At 38.9% G+C, this 17,542-nt stretch overlaps 4 protein-coding genes across 6 annotated transcripts; 1 reads left to right on the top strand and 3 right to left on the bottom strand.

Moving 5' to 3' along the window:
- Positions 1-40: 40 nt before the first annotated feature.
- MT (metallothionein-like protein 4B) lies at positions 41-656 on the bottom strand. Its single transcript, XM_011094630.3, has 2 exons — positions 501-656; positions 41-403 (listed from the first exon to the last, which is right to left on the bottom strand). Exons 1-2 carry the CDS (start codon positions 581-583, stop codon positions 235-237), a joined length of 252 nt encoding a protein of 83 aa, XP_011092932.1. The 5' UTR covers positions 584-656; the 3' UTR covers positions 41-234.
- An 860-nt stretch (positions 657-1,516) lies between these two features.
- On the bottom strand, positions 1,517-3,030 carry EXL5 (EXORDIUM like 5). The gene has a single exon (XM_011094628.3). It carries the CDS (start codon positions 2,787-2,789, stop codon positions 1,692-1,694), a length of 1,098 nt encoding a protein of 365 aa, XP_011092930.1. The 5' UTR covers positions 2,790-3,030; the 3' UTR covers positions 1,517-1,691.
- Positions 3,031-5,032: 2,002 nt separating this feature from the next.
- LOC105172994 (amino acid transporter AVT3B) lies at positions 5,033-7,700 on the bottom strand. 3 transcript variants are annotated; one of them, XR_848689.3, is made up of 3 exons: positions 6,096-7,700; positions 5,774-5,838; positions 5,033-5,514 (listed from the first exon to the last, which is right to left on the bottom strand). XR_848689.3 is itself a non-coding variant. In XM_088886268.1 (1 exon), exon 1 carries the CDS (start codon positions 7,392-7,394, stop codon positions 6,090-6,092), a length of 1,305 nt encoding a protein of 434 aa, XP_088742394.1. In that variant the 5' UTR covers positions 7,395-7,699; the 3' UTR covers positions 5,964-6,089. The 3 variants fall into 3 exon arrangements, 1 of the variants encoding a protein (XP_088742394.1); XR_848690.3 differs by having other exon boundaries at positions 5,033-5,205; XM_088886268.1 differs by lacking the exons at positions 5,033-5,514; positions 5,774-5,838 and having other exon boundaries at positions 5,964-7,699.
- A 5,267-nt stretch (positions 7,701-12,967) lies between these two features.
- On the top strand, positions 12,968-16,986 carry PHT3;3 (phosphate transporter 3;3). Its single transcript, XM_011094624.3, has 6 exons — positions 12,968-13,327; positions 14,021-14,370; positions 14,463-14,506; positions 15,272-15,486; positions 15,585-15,709; positions 16,510-16,986. The coding sequence occupies exons 1-6, from the start codon at positions 13,190-13,192 to the stop codon at positions 16,577-16,579; spliced, it is 942 nt and encodes a 313-aa protein (XP_011092926.1). The 5' UTR covers positions 12,968-13,189; the 3' UTR covers positions 16,580-16,986.
- Positions 16,987-17,542: the final 556 nt, after the last annotated feature.

The following is a 17,542-nucleotide window of genomic DNA, read 5'->3' as shown; positions in this document are numbered from 1 at the left end:
TGAGCAAACAAGAAATTGCAACAGAATATCTAGGCATGAGTTTTAGCATCAACTGATCATTTATAACATATAACTTAGGAGGCGCATGCGCTCTTATTGGACGTAGCCTGTAAAGCAACCGAGAGCGGGCAACATACTAAACGCCCAAGGCACTACAAACACGCACATACATACAAAATGCATAGTATAGGAATATTGATATCATGTTCATAAGATAAACTAGTAGGGAGTGTCTCAAGCAGCGCATGTTGGACAGGTGCAGCCAGTACCACACCTGCAAAAGGCCTTCCCAGTCCCCCTGATTTCCGACTTGGAACAGGTGCAGGGGTTGCACCCGCAGTGTTCCCCGCAGGTGCACTGCTTGTGCTCCGTTGTCGTATCATCCCCGCCCCCTGTTGAGCACCTGCACCAACGACCAATCCATATTCCAGTTGTGACTAGTTAAGGATGTACCTTCTTTTACTTTACATAGTGAAAATATATGAGCATCTCATTCTCACCTACAAGCGATGCCACCAGGGCAGGGAGATGGACAGCCACACCTGTCATCGCACACAACGCCGCTTCCTCTCATATCCGCCATATCTATTCTTTCTACCTCTACCTCTGCCGCACGCAATACACCGTTGTGTTATAAATGCATTTTCTATGTCCAGGATTGTCAATATATAAATAGAGCAGCCGATTTCTGATGCGTAGGTATTGCAGGAAATGCTGAAACGTGGCAAGCAAAGTGTACACTTGTCGTACAAATTATACTCACTCCCCACCACGTGCAAACTTATTCCTATTGCTCTCCCCCTCACTCTCCAATTTGGATTCTTTCTATCATCACTAAACGTGCGATCTTGTTGGGATAAGAGGAAAATGTTGGTTGCACTTGTGATTGGGAGAGAGCCCATTAAAATGAAGCAAGCCCAATACAGGAATTGAGAGTACGTTTGGAGGTTGTTGGGGAATGTGAATCAAAATGATATTTTCCTATTGAATGGGCCATCAGGGGGCCCAAGGAGTGAATGGGACATAGTAGTAGTAATTGAGAGGTGGTTGATAATGATGATGAATGGAATGGTGGGTCCTTGGCTTAGCTGTTGCTCATTAACATTCAACACCAATAACTCCTTCCGACCATGCCTTCTTATTTATCATCATTTCTGTTTATGGATGGAGATGGAGATGGAAGACGGAGGGCGCAGCCCACGCACGCACCACCATCAGACTATGTGCTTAAACTCAAATCCTATAGACTTTAATAACAAAATTAAAACTAAAATCCTATAGACTTTAATAACAAAATTAAGACTATGTTATTACTGGTTTTATTAGCAGCTAGCTACTTAACCTTAATTGTATGTTTCTGCATTCCGGCAGCAGAAGCACATAATCCCAACCAGTTAACTGTCTGAATTAATTTCGAGTGTGTAAGTATTTGGAAATACTATACTAAATTAGAATTAGTAGTCCCTCTGCCTCCAACAAACAAACAATCAACTGATTTCAAGAAGATAGAAAAGAATTAAGACTAGCAACCTTCTTTCGTTTCTGTTATATTTCTATCGTCAATCAAGAAATGAATATATTCCAATATAATATAATGAAAATTAAAAACTGGGAGAGAGTAGAGTTACTACTACCACCACTACACTGGCAGCTGACTTGAGTTACAGGCGCGGGTAATTTAATAATGTAGTCTAATCTAGAGCGTTGGGACCTGCACAGGCTTTGAGCGTCGGACTCCAAATCCACTGCACCAAAAACTTCCTTCCCCTCCTCCCGTTCAAGTTGTATGTCCTCCCTCCACCGTCCCTCATCACCTCCCCTATATACCCTCCTCCACCCCCCGTCCCATACAACCCTTCACACAAATCCCCTATCTCCGTCGGCGCTGTCGGATCTTCTCCCGCGTACCACGCGTTCACCAGCGGATTCGACGACAGCTCCGCCAGCTCATGCCCTATTACACTTATCATCCCATCAACCCCTACATCACCGTTCGGTGGCCTCAGCGCTCCTGGCCCACCTCCTCCCATGTATCCCGGCACCGCAAATGGATACGCGCACACCTCCGGGCACTGTTTCCCTGAATTCCCCACCCAGGCATACGGCAATGTGTAACCCACCATCGATGCAAACGTGAAGTAGTGAAATCCGCACACTGCACGGCAGAAATCCTGTACGGTCACGTCGGTTGCGGTGAGCACTAGGTAGATTCCGTTCTTGTGGTCCACAGGGAAGGGCTTGGATTTGACGGCTGTAGCAATGACTTCCTGGATGGAGAGGCGGGTGAGGTGGGAACCATGGGAGTAGAGACGATCCGAGTACTCGCCGGCAATGAGGATGGAGCGTGAGATGTTGGCGCCGGTCTGATCTGTGTAGAGGGAGACGGTTTTCCACCACTCGGAGACGGATGGGGAGGGGGCGGCCCGGTGATTGAAGGTGGATATGGAGAGGAGGAAGTCTTTGATAAGGAGCTGCTGGGAGGGGGCCCATTTTCCGTACCAGATGAGGTAGATGTTGATCGGGGAGGAGAGAACGGGGCCCATGTGATAGCGGAGGTTGACTAGCTCCGATGAGCCCTCGAATTTCTTGGAGGCGGAGAGGGATCTGGGGGGAAGCTGAGGGTTAAATGTGTAGTTAGTAGCATAATCAGGAAGAGGGCGTAGTTTGAGAGGCTGTAGTGTAGCAGCTGATGTAGCATTATTATTATTATTATTGTGATTAGAGTCAATGATAGAGTGAGCTAGAAGAAGAAAAGAAGCAAAAATGATGAATACAAGATGAATGAACATGTTGAAGGGGTGGAGGAGGAGGAGGAGGAGGAGTGGGAGGTGGGGGTACTGAGAGAGAGAGTTATAGATAGATAGAGAGAGGGGTGTGGAATGGAGTGGAGTGGGAGTGTGGGGTAGTGCTGTTGTGTGGTACTATTAGTATTAGGTTTTTGGCTTTGGGAGGGAATTGGAAATGAAGAATCATGGACTGGCGACAGCTGCCATTGTTTATGTGATGATAGTCATAGTGGGCACTCTTGTTTCTTTTCTTTTTCTTTTTCTAATTTTGAAAATTTCACCGTCTTGCAAATCCTTACCCCCTTTCTCTCCAAGGAAATAACTGACTTTGGGGTAAGTAGGAAGATTATGTTTGCTCCACATATCAACCGGGAGGGGGAGGAAGTGGGAATGGGAATGCGAGGAGTTGCGATACAAATTCTTTTTGTATAGCATCGCATAGAATCTTCTATTTTGTCGGACTGCAGAGGGCAGAGAACAACTAAATGGTTGCTTTTCCTTAAAACTGGAACAAGAATAGATCTTGCAGTTCGTTGTCACTTATTAAGGTTTCATAGTCACTCCATTTTGAGTTTCTTAATGATATATAGCAGAGTTTTGCTCTAATCTAAGTCTGATTAAAAAAGTGGAGCCCCAAATCTCAATGATGACTGTAATAGTGGAAGTTGGACCCAGGGCGTGGGCTGTGTAATAAAGGTTTATTGCAATTTTGGTTCAGTATTTATAGTGGTCGATAATTTTTGTCTTTTAACTTTGAAGTTGGTAATTTTGGTTTTATTATTTTCAAATATTTGCGATTTGGTCCTTTAATTTATTTTATGACTATTATCATTATTTTAAGATTAATTCATAGGATCACTAAATTTTGACATAAATTTATAAATAATAAAACAAATTGCATAATGCATAATATGTATCTTGATATAAATATAAAATCAGAAATAGATAAAAATACTATAAGTGAATTACTTGTCAATTTAAAAAAGGTATAACACAATACAAATATATATTAAAATATAACATAAAGTTTATATGTGTCATATTAAATAATAATTTTAATTATAAAAAATATTATAATTTACTAAGTTGTTAATTAAGTTTTATTTTTGTATAAAAATTAAATATATAAATAAAAGTACCACAATTTATTATTATTCAAAATCAACTGTATGATATTGATTAATAATTATAATATATGGTCAATTTTGAATATAAAATTGATGAAGTATTGAATATGAAATTAAATATATAAAAAATAAAAAAATAGAAAAAACTGATAAACAAAGAGAATTGAGCTCGAGTCGAGCTCAAAATCGAGCCCGCTCGACTCGTCTGCCAACCCTATTTCCATGCACAGAAGGGCAACGACATTTCTTAATTGGGCAACGGCATCACCCCCATCTACATAGGAGAGTGGAGGCAGGGGGAGGGGGAAAGCGGTGGGGGTTGCGGTTTGGGGGGAGGGGGAGGCGAGACAGGGGTCGGGGTGGCGGTGATCAGGGAGGGGGGTAGGCAACAAGGTGGGGGTGGGTGTTTTTTTTAACATTTTTTTTTACCAATAAAATCTAAATTGGTGGATAGCAATTTAACCCCTGTGATATTGAAAATGAGTATATTATCTCCATATGAAAAAAAAATAGCAATTTACCCCCTGTACTTTTTAAAATAAAGCAATTTATTTCCTTATAGAAAGATAAATCGCTATTTATTTTTTCATAAGAGGGTAGTTTGTTCATTTGCGGTATCACAAGGGGGTTGCTTGCATTTTTCCCAAATCTGAACCCTTGATCTTTTTATAAATTTAAAATCCAACGATTAAGATTAATTGAATAAACCTAATGGCTCTGATATTAGTATTATTCCAATGGTCATTGAAATACAAAATAATATATATTAAGCAAGGAAGTAACAGTCATTTTATGAAAAAAAAATTTAATATCATTAGTTAGATTTAATAAAGAGAGACAATTAAGCTACGTTTAATAAAATGTAAAAGGTTTTTGCCTATTTTTAAAATAGAAGGGGGGTTTAGCGAATTTGTTAAAATATTGAGAATTTTATGCATTTTATCCTAAAATTTTTATCAAAGATGGGAGGGACAAAAGCATGAACTGTGTAGCTACTTTAGTGTCTGATAAAAGGCAAGCCATATAAAAGGAAATGGAGGCCCTACCAAATATCTAACTTCACCCATGATTTCTTTCTTTTATGTATTGTTCTGCATTTGGGGCCGGCAGATGCATAGATATTTAAATGGATTAATGACATCACATCTTGGGTAAATCATAAGTGAAATACTGTTAACAAACACACGATTCAGTTGGACATGCTAAAGGATGCTCAATCAACACGCCACCATATTCAAACTGCTCAATCTAATCTGTAGCTCAACTAGAGGATTGGATTGGATCGGGCTTCACTGCACACAACATAAAACTTTATCGGGACTTGAAAGATCAACACAAAACCACAAGTGCCAATAAGCCAACTTCCCGCCCTCACACTGCTAGGCTAAGGCTAATCTTAACGCGCTTGTTGATGTGGAGAGCCAACCTCACACTAAACAACTGGTAGTTGATGTTTGAGGAGAACGGTGGTGTCGAAAGGCTTCATGTGGTTGTTCAATGTTATTCTACTCCCAATTGATTCCATGATAAGGATCAGGACTATCATTTTGTTTAAGCCAAGGATATGAATCCAGGCTCCAGCAACCCTTGACATGGAAGTTCTACATGTTGAAATACTGAGTAACTCAAAATCTTACAAATAATTCTGCACTTGAGGCTTAAAAGAGAAATTTACTGCTTTTTTATACATCTTTCTGGCAATTAAGAAGTTATTTCGGTAACAAGAAAAAAAAAAACAGAAATCTAAAACGGAAGATATAACTAAATGACCACCAAAATAGTGCAATAACTCATTTTTCAGAAAAATGCTAATATACACTAAAAGCAAACAACTATATAATAAGCATACAAGTCTATTACCTAGATAAACTTTCCCGGTCACTTGTTTACGATGACACCTTCAGATGACAAACATACTACTGCTCCTGTAACATATTGGTTTTGATTTAGTCATCAACAAATAATTGAGTAAAGCATAACCAAACATCTATGTGGCTAATCTTTTACACAGTAAAATATATATATATATATATATATATATGTCGGAATCTATAGCAGGTAATATGTATACTTTTTGCAATGGAGACATTTAATATGGTGTACACACTATGATCAGTAGCTAGAACATAAATCATCCAGTACTCAATGCATTCACAAGTGTTGAAGAACCATCTCCTCATACCTTCACAGAGAAAATCTCTAGGAGGGCGTACCAAGTTCCAGTAACTCCTAGAAAAACACCCAAGGCAATGATGCCCACATCTGCACTAGCTCGTCTCCAGTTCATCTCATCCTTGAAGGCTAGATAGTGAAAGAGTGCAGGCAAAACGAAGCCCAGTACACAGCAGGTACTGCTTCCCACCAACGACAAGAAATCAGCAAAATTCGGGACAAACAACGCCACCAAACTCACTGCCAGCACAAGCATCCACCTCATCCACAAGCAGTACTTCCCATCCCAAAACCTCCTCTCAAACACTTCGTAAACTGGGTTCATCATCAACGGAAACGTAAAGAACAGATTTATACAGAGGCCCACCTGAACCAAGCTACTCAACAATCCTTTTCCCATGTTGGCCGTGATGATGTCCTTCGTGTTGTCACCGAATGCAAAGTACCCCAATGCCCCAAATCCCCCATACATGGCAGCAATAAAAATCATGGTCAAGCCTAGAATTTTCCCAAACTTGGACCTGTCTTTCATCTCGGATTCCAACGGCAGAGCCATCCCAACCCCCTCAAAGGAGTACACCGCCACACCCAATCCGTAAAAAAAGGTAGACAGAGTGCCAAAAGCCTCAACCAACGGCATTTGCTTGGCAAATACGAGGGCATCCTGAACCATCACCACCCCCATTGCACCTAAATCCACAATATCCGCGAATATGCTCAGAGGAGCTAAAAGGGTTAGCGATGGAATCGAATTCAAGCCCAACTGAAAGGGGAAACAACTCCAAATGTAAAGACTCTTGGCAGAAACCCCCCAAATTTTGGGGCTGGCAGCAGACAAGGTCAGGGGGGAGCTAAAAAGATTGGAGAGAGTGTTACCAATAAAAATGAGATAACCGACGCAGAAGCCAGCCTGGGAGAGAACAATCATTGAATCAACTGCAAATCTGCCAACAGAGCCACAAACAGCGAAGCCCAAATCACCGAAAGATGAGATCTTTGAGAAGGCACAGTGGGGGGAACCCTCAAGCTTCCTGCGGGCAGCAATTAGAAGCATCATGCCGCGGTAGGTGAGAGCAGCGACAAAGAAAATCATGATGAGGCTGGTTAGCCAGCCAGTACGCATGAATGTGTAGGGGAGGCCAAGGACGCCGGCGCCGACGATGGCAATGAAGACATTGGCGAAGGTTTTGGGTTGAGAAGAAAGGGAATGGGGATTGGCGTGGGAGGACAATAAGGGTGTGTCTTCTCTGGGGAAGGAGCGGAGCGAATTGGTGGATGACCCAGCTTCATTTTGTTTCTCGAACCCCATCGAATTGATGAATAAAAGCCGTGGGAATAGGATGATGAATTGATGAAACAAATAGATAGATCGTGGGATTATGAGGTGAAAATAACCCTATTCAAATTTAACAGGAAGGAAGGAATCCTGTATCTGTTGGTTTAATGAAGGTTGTTAATATTGAGTCATGGGTCTGCACATCCCAAGATGAGGAAAAAGTGGAGAATGATGGGGGGAGGGTATGAGATATTTTGACGGAAGATGAGATTTATTGTTCATTCATACGAACTACAAAGCAGAGGAGAATTTATATGCAATACGGAAACGTAAACTCGGAAATTTAGAGAAAAAGGAACTTAACTTTAGGCGTCGGTCCATGAAACCGGCATTGGCGTCTGGCTGGAACTTTCCGCGAACGGCCTCCACTCTGGACTCTGGTCAACCTTTTTGTCAATTAGGATAATTACTTTTTCTTCTCCTAAAATTTGATCTATCATTGTATAGCTTGCCAACACATTTGTTATTGTCACTCTAAAATATTTCCAAGTGATTTTAAGTAAATCGATGTCAAATGAGTTGAAAAATCTATAAATAACCAACTCTTAAATTTTTAGGCAGACTTGGGCAGGGCTCAGTACAGTTTATATATCTTAGTGAATATTTATTCAAATTTTCAACAGTTTGTTGCGGAGGACAGCTAACTCAAAGAGCTTTCTACTGGCGTATGTAACTCAGTAATTGATCTTATATCCAATTCTGTACAAGTGTATAAATAGAGGTCTTGTGCAAACTTCTGGTAACATCACACTTATTTCCATACTCACATTTTTCTACACTATTCTCTCTCGATTTTTAGGATATTTCAAGCTTATAATTTGCACTACACATATTACATTATTCTCACTTTATTTTAATATTTTCTTTCTTTTTATTCTTTAACTCGTTACTGACTTAAATATCGGAGTGCTAACCTCTATTTTGTAGGACTAGTCCTCTAATAATCTTATGATATTTTTAAAAACAATGAATTTTTAAAAATGGTGCAAGTATAATATTATTTTTTTTAGGAAATAGTATGATTTTGTATTTATAAAGGGGTATAATGTAATTGACTCTAAGATATACATACGTATATATATATACCTAGTTTGTTTGATGCCATCCATTTGGGTCACTAATTTGAGTCTTGCATATTCACAAATTAAAATTAGGGATAGATACATTTAATACAATTGTATATAAAATTTTCTGATTTAAAAAGTTATATAGAATATATTTGGGATTTGTTTTCGTCTAATAAATAGATTCCTTCATTTTTTAAGATTTATTGAGTTTGTAGATATTAACAAAAAAATTAAATAAAAAATCGATATTAAATTAATTAGGATAAAAATGAATTTTCATATGACTTTTTTGTAATATTAACAAATTCAGTAAGTTTTGACTTATAGAAGAATTTATGGGGTCTAATGCAATTTACCCTCCTATGATATTGAAAATGAGCAAATTATCCCCTATGAAAAATAAATAGCAATTCACCCCCTGTGTTTTAAAAAATGAAATAATTTACCTCCCTGCCTAAGGAGGTAAATTGCTTCGATTTTAAATATATAGGGAGGTAAATTGTTACATTTTAAAAAATACAGAGGGATAAATTAATATTCTATTTTTATTCGGGATTGTTTGTCTATTTTATGTAACACAGATAGGTAAATTACAATTTACCCGAAATTTATGTATTAAATAGAAGCAAATGTCAAATGTAGTAATAGAAGGTAGTCATGTAATGGCAAATAAAATAAACATTAAAAGCCTAAATAAGATCTGATGTGAGTTTTTAGTAAAACTGGTTAATGGTTATCAGTCATAGACTATCAAATTACATCCAAGGCTGTATGGAATGCAGAGTTTACCTTGAAGTTGACTGCATATGGATTTGTACAATCTGTTCATGATCACTGCTTGTTCGTGAAACCATCCTCCTCAGGTATTATGGCTCTAATTGTCTATGTGGATGACATTCTCATCACGGGTCCTTCTATTGATGATATTGCTCGGGTTAAATGCTATCTTCATGACTTATTCACCATTAAAGATTTGGGGGATGCAAGATACTTCCTTGGGCTTGAGATAGCTCGTAGCTCATCTGGTCTTTACATTGCTCAGACAAAATATACCTTGGATATCGTCAGGGACACTGGACTTCTTCATGCCAAACCTGCGTCGAGTCCTTTTCCTCCTGGACTGAAGTTGGCTGCAGCATCTGGTACTTTGTTTTCTAATCCTGGCTCTTATAGGAGACTTGTTGGACGGCTACTCTACTTGGGATTTTCTCGACCGGACATCTCCTACTCCGTCCAACAACTCAGTCAATACCTCAATCAACCTTGTGACTCACATTGGAAGGCGGCGTTACATGTGGTGCGCTATCTTAAGGGATGTCCCGCTAAAGGTCTCTATTTTCCAGCTGCTAGCTCGTTTAATCTTCGTGCTTTCTGTGATGCTGATTGGGCGTCGTGTTTGGATTCTAGGCGGTCTCTTACCGGGTACTGCGTATTCCTTGGGGATGCATTGGTGTCTTGGAAAACTAAGAAACAGTCGACTGTTTCTCGTTCTACTGCTGAGTCTGAATACAGGAGCTTGGCCTCGACGGTGTGTGAACTTCGATGGATTTCTTATATACTATCTGACTTCAATGTTCCTCATTCTCTGCCGGTTGAATTATTTTGTGACAATAAGGCCGCGTTGCACATCGTGGCGAACCCTGTCTTCCACGAACGTACTAAGCACATAGAGTTGGATTGCCACCTTGTACGCGACGCCTACAAGGATGGCTTTATTTCCCCCTCGTTTGTTCCTGGTGTTCTGCAGTTGGCAGATGTTTTTACAAAATCTCTACCTTTGAAATCCTTCTTGTCGCTTATTTCCAAGTTGGGCCTGGTTTCCTTCGATCCCAGTCCCACTTGTGGGGGGGCTATTGGAGTTAGTCATCACCTTCACCATCAATCTAAGTTCCAGCAGCAGCAGCAGCTTCAACACCTTGATGAGAATGAAGCAGACGTTGAAGAACTCTTGGATACAGGGTGAAGGACAAAGCGCATTATGAGAATGCGCTCTTTTTGTATTTTGCTGAGTTGCCTGCGTGGGTTGTTACATCATTTATTCTTGATTTCATTGGGCCACCTCATTGCCTAGGCTGTTAGTTTGTTACTTGGTAGTTAGCTGATGTGGCTTGTGTATATATATCTCTCTTCTTCATCTTCTTAGTCGTAACAGAAATTACAGAGATATTTTGCTGAAATGGAGTTCTACGTTCTCCCCCAATTCTTCTACTTTTTCTGTATTCGTTTTCTTTTGAATTCCAACAGTTACTAATGAAAGCTCGTTCCTCATAGAAACCAAGTTACCTAATTGCTTGGTTCCCTCCTGTTACACCTAAATTTATAAACAGGATGGCAGATGGGCACAATTGCCCGCTGTGATGTATTCTTCCTACAAACCAGAAAGTATGCAGCCATAAACAGTCCTAAACAAAAGGATTGTCATAAATTTTCTTTAAGGAGATTAACAAAAGTAGGACTTCTATCACTCTATTTGCTGCCGTATTTTCATGTGTATCTAGGCGATCATCAAATGTACCAATTGTTTCACCTGTATCATTTGTTTGGGATAATCACACTCCCCTCCGCTCAGGTTTGGTGTAATTATATGTAAACTCTGTGTAGTTTAGCAAATTACATCTAGCGCTCTCGATGTTTGCTTCCGTCTAACAATTAAGTCCACCCATTTGTTAAAATTCACTGAATTTGCTGATATTATAAAAAAAAAATTGAATAAAAATTTATATTTTTCTTTGATTGACTTAAAACTTTCTTATTGTAGGCCAAACATTTTTTTTGGACTAAACTACTCTTATAATGATGAAGATATACCTCATCACATGTATTAATGCGTGAAGACGTATGAGGATAATTTGGTTACAAAATAATTTAGTTGACCTAAATAAGTTAATTGGGCGTGAATATAGAATTTTTTTTTATTTTTTTTGTTAATATAAGCACTTCAGTGAATTTTGACTAACATAAGGACTTATTTGCTAGACCGAAACAAAACTCAGGGGTGCTAAATGTACTTTTTCAAACCACAAAAGGCATACGTATAATCATACCACACATCAGGAGAGGGGAGTATAATTATCCCTATATTATATTTGATGGGGGAATGTATTGGGTGATGACTTATCAATAGAAAATTAATTATTTGCTGAAACTAAATAACCAAAATATTGATGAAAAATATTGTGAATTGAGATGAAAAGATGACTTACCTAACGAGGAGCATATTCCATGATTTACGATCATTTAATTGAGACGAGTTGTGGGTTGTGATGGCGATGTAATTGATGATATAATATATGGTATGGGGAAAAAAAATGATAAAAAGCTAGGTATCATGGCGCGACGGGTACCAGGGTATTCCAAGTAGAGGGGAATATCTTGTGCTGATAGCTACATATTGGAATGGTGTGGGGATGCCATGTTCATTGTGATATCATGTCGTGATATTGCTACACACTAGGGTGGTGTGGGGATGTCACATTTGACGGGTGTCCTGTGTTGTATACTACTGAAAGAGATGTGGATGGCCGACAAAACCATTGAATGATGTACGCTAGTTCGGGTAAGCAAGGCCCTAAGAAAATAAATGATAATGTCAAATGTGATGTCGTAGAGTAATATATGATCATGGATATGTGTTATCTTATATCTGTTGTTATTATATGATGAATATTTACTGGTTGGTATAGTTGCATTATATTTTACTTGTTGCATATGTATCTATATATATAGACTAATTAGCTATACTTATTGAGTTGGCAGCTCACTCCTTGCCAGGTATTTTTTTTCTCAAGAAATAGATCATAGTAACCAGATGATCATTAGTATACAAGGGGCTCCTCAAAATGGACCCCCCTGCCACTTTCAAAGAAATCTTCCACTACTATATTATTATTCCGATATTCAAATTCTTGTTTACGAAATTCTCATTTTTTTTTTCACGATTTCTCGTTATAATTTGTCTTTATATTTATCTATTTTTAAATTCGGGACTAATTTAAGCATCGATGTGCTAACCTTTTATTTGCAAGTCATCTTTCTCAAGTGCTTTCATTCAATTAGTCTAAATCCAACATCAAAATTTAATAACTTTAGAATCATGCTAAAATCACACGCATCAAATATTATAATAAATGTCTCGTAAAATTACACTCCAATCTTTTATCCAACTACACTAAAATGCAGTCTCAAACTCAATTGGAATCTTTGATTTTTTATTTTAAAAATTAATAAAAATATATATAGTCGGAGAAAATGTCGTGGGTTTTGAATTTTGGGTACAAAACGGAATGCAAATATAAAACAATTTAAATAAATTAAAATTTAGAGAATGAGAGAATTGGTTATTATTATTATTATTTTAATTTGTGTGGGAGAGTGGGAGTGGGCCAATAATTTACTTCTCTAAAATGAAAGGCCCAAGCCCAAGAGGAGGCAATAAGTAATTAAAGGATTAGGGTTGCAGCCTGCATGATTTCCATTTTTTGGTTATAGACTAATGTAATGAACCTGCGGGTCTAAGCATGAAAACGTGGAGGCATTTGAGAGCCAGACAAAGCTGTTGATTCCCTCCCTCCCTCTCTCTCTCTCTCTCTCGGATACGTCAGTCCATTCCTAAAATGTTGGAACCAGGCCTAACAATACCAAACTGAACCGCCTTCAGTAGTCTTCAACACCAACATCAGGCACATTTGGTGCGTGTTTGCGATGATGAGTAATCGCAGAGGCAGAGTAGAGGAGTTTACAGCAGAGTACTACGGGGTGTGTGCGGCTGGTGGAATGCTGAGCGCTGGAGCCACCCATCTTGCCATCACCCCTCTCGACGTCTTGAAGGTCAACATGCAGGTTTTCCTCTTTATCATTTCACCCCAAATGGAAATTTTTGCAACAATTCTCATACCGCCTGCTCTGCCTTCTCTCTAATAAATATACGGACTCTGCAAATGGTAACTCAGCCTTTCTTTTTCCGAAATTCGTTCGCAGTACTTCCAAACCTGCACTTCATGCTTCAATTTCTCTCCTCATCACGTTACCTTCGTCCCAAAATGCCGATCATTTGGCTCTTTGCTGACGTATTCGGTCGCTATGTAACTTGAAACCGCAGAAACGGCCTTCGGAGATTTGGGAGTTTCTCCTCTACGCTTTTGTGCCAGTGCGTACAATTTCTCTGTCTTCTGATTTTGTTTCCAATATCCTTTAGGCATGTCTCAGCCTTCCCGTTGTCATTTGCTATTTAACTGATCGCATGCTCTAATTTTCTCTTATCGTTCACTTTGCCGCTGCACTTCTTTCTCTTAGGTATTCATTTTCTCGCCCCTTTTATCGGATGATACTATTTGTCCTTTAGTAACTCAGAAAAGATTTTCATTGTATACAAGTTCAAGTGAGGTTCCCAGTGCCACCCTGTTCCTCACGAAACAGGGAAAAATAAATAAATAAATAAACAAAGAAGATAGGGAAACAAACCTCCAAAGGCCCCACTGCCCTCATTACATTTTTTGAAAGATTGATACCTCTGGTAATATATGTACGTTTCAGGTGAATCCAGTTAAATATAGCGGCATACTATCAGGATTTAGTACTCTGTGCAGAGAAGAAGGCGCTTCTGCTCTTTGGAGGGGTTGGTCTGGCAAACTTTTTGGATATGGTGTACAAGGTGGATGTAGATTTGGTCTTTATGAATATTTCAAAAAGATATATGGCGATCAATTGGAAGATCAGAGCAAGGGTGTGATATTCTTCCTCAGCAGTGCATCTGCTCAAATATTTGCTGATGTTGCTCTTTGCCCATTTGAAGCTGTCAAAGTTCGAGTCCAAACCCAGTCAAGTTTTGCCAAGGGCTTGGTTGATGGATTTCCGAAACTTTATGCTAATGAAGGACTTTACGGGTAATTGAAGCACGCATAACAGCTGAGGTTAATTTAAATAGGATATCTCTCTTTTGACAATGCTGATATTCATGCACTTAAATTGGTTGCAGATTCTACAAGGGTCTTCTGCCACTTTGGGGTCGTAACTTGCCATGTAACGTTCTTAATTTAGTGAGCTACTTTATAATTGATTGCCTAGATATGCTTCTATTTGACGCTCTCCTACTTTGATTTGGAAGAATTTTCTGTGATGGTTTCAAATTGCATTTCTTGGAGAAACTGTATTGTTTAAGACTTTTATTCAATGTTGGTCTTTCAGCACTGTGACTCCTGGACCTCAATTCATCGCGTAAGAGTGCTACTTTCTTCATCAACAATTATGTGATGGTATATCCCTTTTAGGAATTCCTACCAATTAAGACCTCTTTCATGCACTTAGTACATGATGTTACCCCAACAATTAACTTTAGGGTATAACTAAAAGTTGTACTCAATACCCCATTTTAGCTCTGCCTTATAACTCCCTGCAATTCAAGTTAGAGAAAACTGTTGGATGTTGGACCACTTGCATTTTGCCTCTCCAGTTATATTGGCACTAAGACATTTCGTACTGTGTGTTCAGTGATAAATCTAGATACTGCCTCTTAGGTCAGTAGAAGAGCACCAAAGCATCCTAGTTTAAACCTTCCCAAACATATAATCTGCATTCCATGGATAACATTGTTGTTATAGTTAGGACTACTTTGGTAATCATGTTTTCTATGTACTTCATATAAATACGCATTTAGAGCAGAGTAATGGAAGAGATACATATCTTCACCAAATAATATCTTATGTTTGAGAATAATGATGCTAGTTGCGTAGACTCATCTCTTAATTTTTCTGTGTACTTAATTCCTAACTTGCCTGCTCCTTTCAGTTTCCATGGTTATGTTCACAACATTTGAGCATTCTGTGGAAATGATGTATCGCAAGATTATACAAAGAAAGAGGGAAGATTGCTCAAAAGCCCAGCAACTTGGTGTGACATGTTTAGCTGGCTATGCTGCTGGAGCTGTTGGTTCTGTAATCTCTAATCCTGCTGACAATATAGTTTCATCTCTTTACAATAAAAAGGCTGCAACTGTAATGCAGGTATTGGTTTTGGGATTAAGTCTAGTATACTTGTTCTGTATAGGTCCTAGTATACTTGTTTACATAGGAATAAAGGGGTATAAATTGTATTTTTGCAGGCTGTGAAAAACATTGGGCTGGCCAATTTGTTTACTAGAAGTCTTCCTGTCCGAATTGCAATTGTTGGTCCTGTTGTTACTCTGCAGTGGTTTTTCTATGACAGCATCAAAATGCTGAATGGACTGTAAGTGTGACTTTTTCAAGTGTTGATGCTTTTTGCTAGCAATCTTATGCTATCTTGCTATCTTACGGAAAAAATCAAAATAAAAGATGGTGGTTAATGATCTGAATGAGTTGTTTAAGAATGACACTCTTGTCTTCCACTCATGGAAACCACACATTCTCTAGTTTACATGACTAACACCTTCAGTTTTAATTTCCTGAATCTTGCCTTAATAAACAGTCTCTCTAGCACACATGGGCTGCGATGTCATACTGATTTGGTTTGGCTGTAGCTAAGTAACATGCAAGTTTTTTTAGTTGCCAGGGCCGTATCATTTGCAGTCCTCATTTTCTGCCCCTATGCATGGTTCTTCTGTATCAAATAAAACAAGTAATTGCATCATTGTGTTATTGGCGCTTGATATGGTAGATGCCCAAAAAGGCTATAGTTAAGCAGTTGTTGTAAAGGATGTGATGGTAGCCCTAGCGAACTAGGTATCGCATGAAAGATATCAGCCCAAAAAACAGGATCCATGCATGAAGTTTAAAACTGGAATGCAAACTACACAAGTGGGCATTGAAAAGAGGTGCTGTAAGTAAGTGACAAGGGCAAAATAAATTGTAGATTGGGTATAGCAGTAGGTCAACCCACAAAAATTCAGATATTTCTCGTGCATATTAGGATGTGTGATCCAAACATATACTTGGAGAAAGCAAGGACTTAAAACAGTTGTTCTGAAATTTAATTGTGTAATTTTTGGTTTGTGCCTGGACAAAATAACTCCCTTTTGCTTCTAGTTGATTAATGTTTGGACTATACAGGCCTACTAGTGGAGGGCTGAGAAGGCATCTGAAAGATGCTGAATTACTGGGCTATGAGGCAGCACCTTAGTCAAGCCAATATTTTGTGTGTGTATATGGGATATGCTATGCGGTGACTAATGATCCTTTAATCTCATTTCACTCGAAGATTCGTTTGGAGGCTGCCTATGTGGTGGTGTTTGTAGTTATTATTTTAGTATCCTTCACCAAAAAATTTAGCTGGTAATAAACTGACATTTCCGGAGTTGATGTTTTGTTCCTTGATTTGACGTGATAAAACTTGCAAGAGTTGTATGGTTTGAGAGCAGTTAGTTTTGGCAACCTGGGGAGATGATGGCTGAAGATAGCATTGCAGGAAAGGCAAGTTAGTGGGACCTTATTTTGGGTTGTATGTTGTGTTGATAAATGATACTATTTTGTAATGTAATTGTAAATAAAGTGCAAAATTGAAAGGCTTGGGAAGGAAGCTTGCATTAATTTGGTGCAGAGTTTTTATATATATTAAATAAATTGGTGCAGTGACGGCATGAGGGGGACTGGGGAGGAGGGTATGTATAGGTAAGTAAAAAATGAGTTGTAAAGAAGCAAGCCGTTGCAGCCACAAGAAAATACCGCCTTCAAAATATAGCTAGTATAGTAATCGTTTGGGTGTCTGACACTCCTCACCGGTGGTATGTGAGCTGAGCTCCACTCCTCCGCGAACAAACCAATTTAATATTAGTGATGATACTACTACTAGTATTCTTCCTAGTCAATTGTCTTTGTACATACCTACCCTCGGCCACGTACCGACTCATATGTTGTTCATTCGCACTTCACCTCTCACATATATATATATTTGGAGTGGGTCAAGATTGATTTGTGAATTTGATCCCTGACCCAGACCCTGGCTGCGGCTGCCTGCCTCTAATAATTAACTGAATACTTCTACTACCTCTTCCTGTAAAGACACCAGTTTAGTGCTAAAGTCAACACCATTGCATTCTCCCTTCCTTTTTCCTTCTACTCATTATCACATCACCTAAGGAAATAT

Source organism: Sesamum indicum, linkage group LG10 (assembly GCF_026168435.1).
Source record: "Sesamum indicum cultivar Baizhima isolate 11 linkage group LG10, ASM2616843v1, whole genome shotgun sequence".
Lineage (NCBI taxonomy): Eukaryota > Viridiplantae > Streptophyta > Magnoliopsida > Lamiales > Pedaliaceae > Sesamum > Sesamum indicum.
The sequence above is the reverse complement of the archived record's forward strand: the minus strand, read 5'-3'. Positions and strand labels throughout refer to the sequence as shown.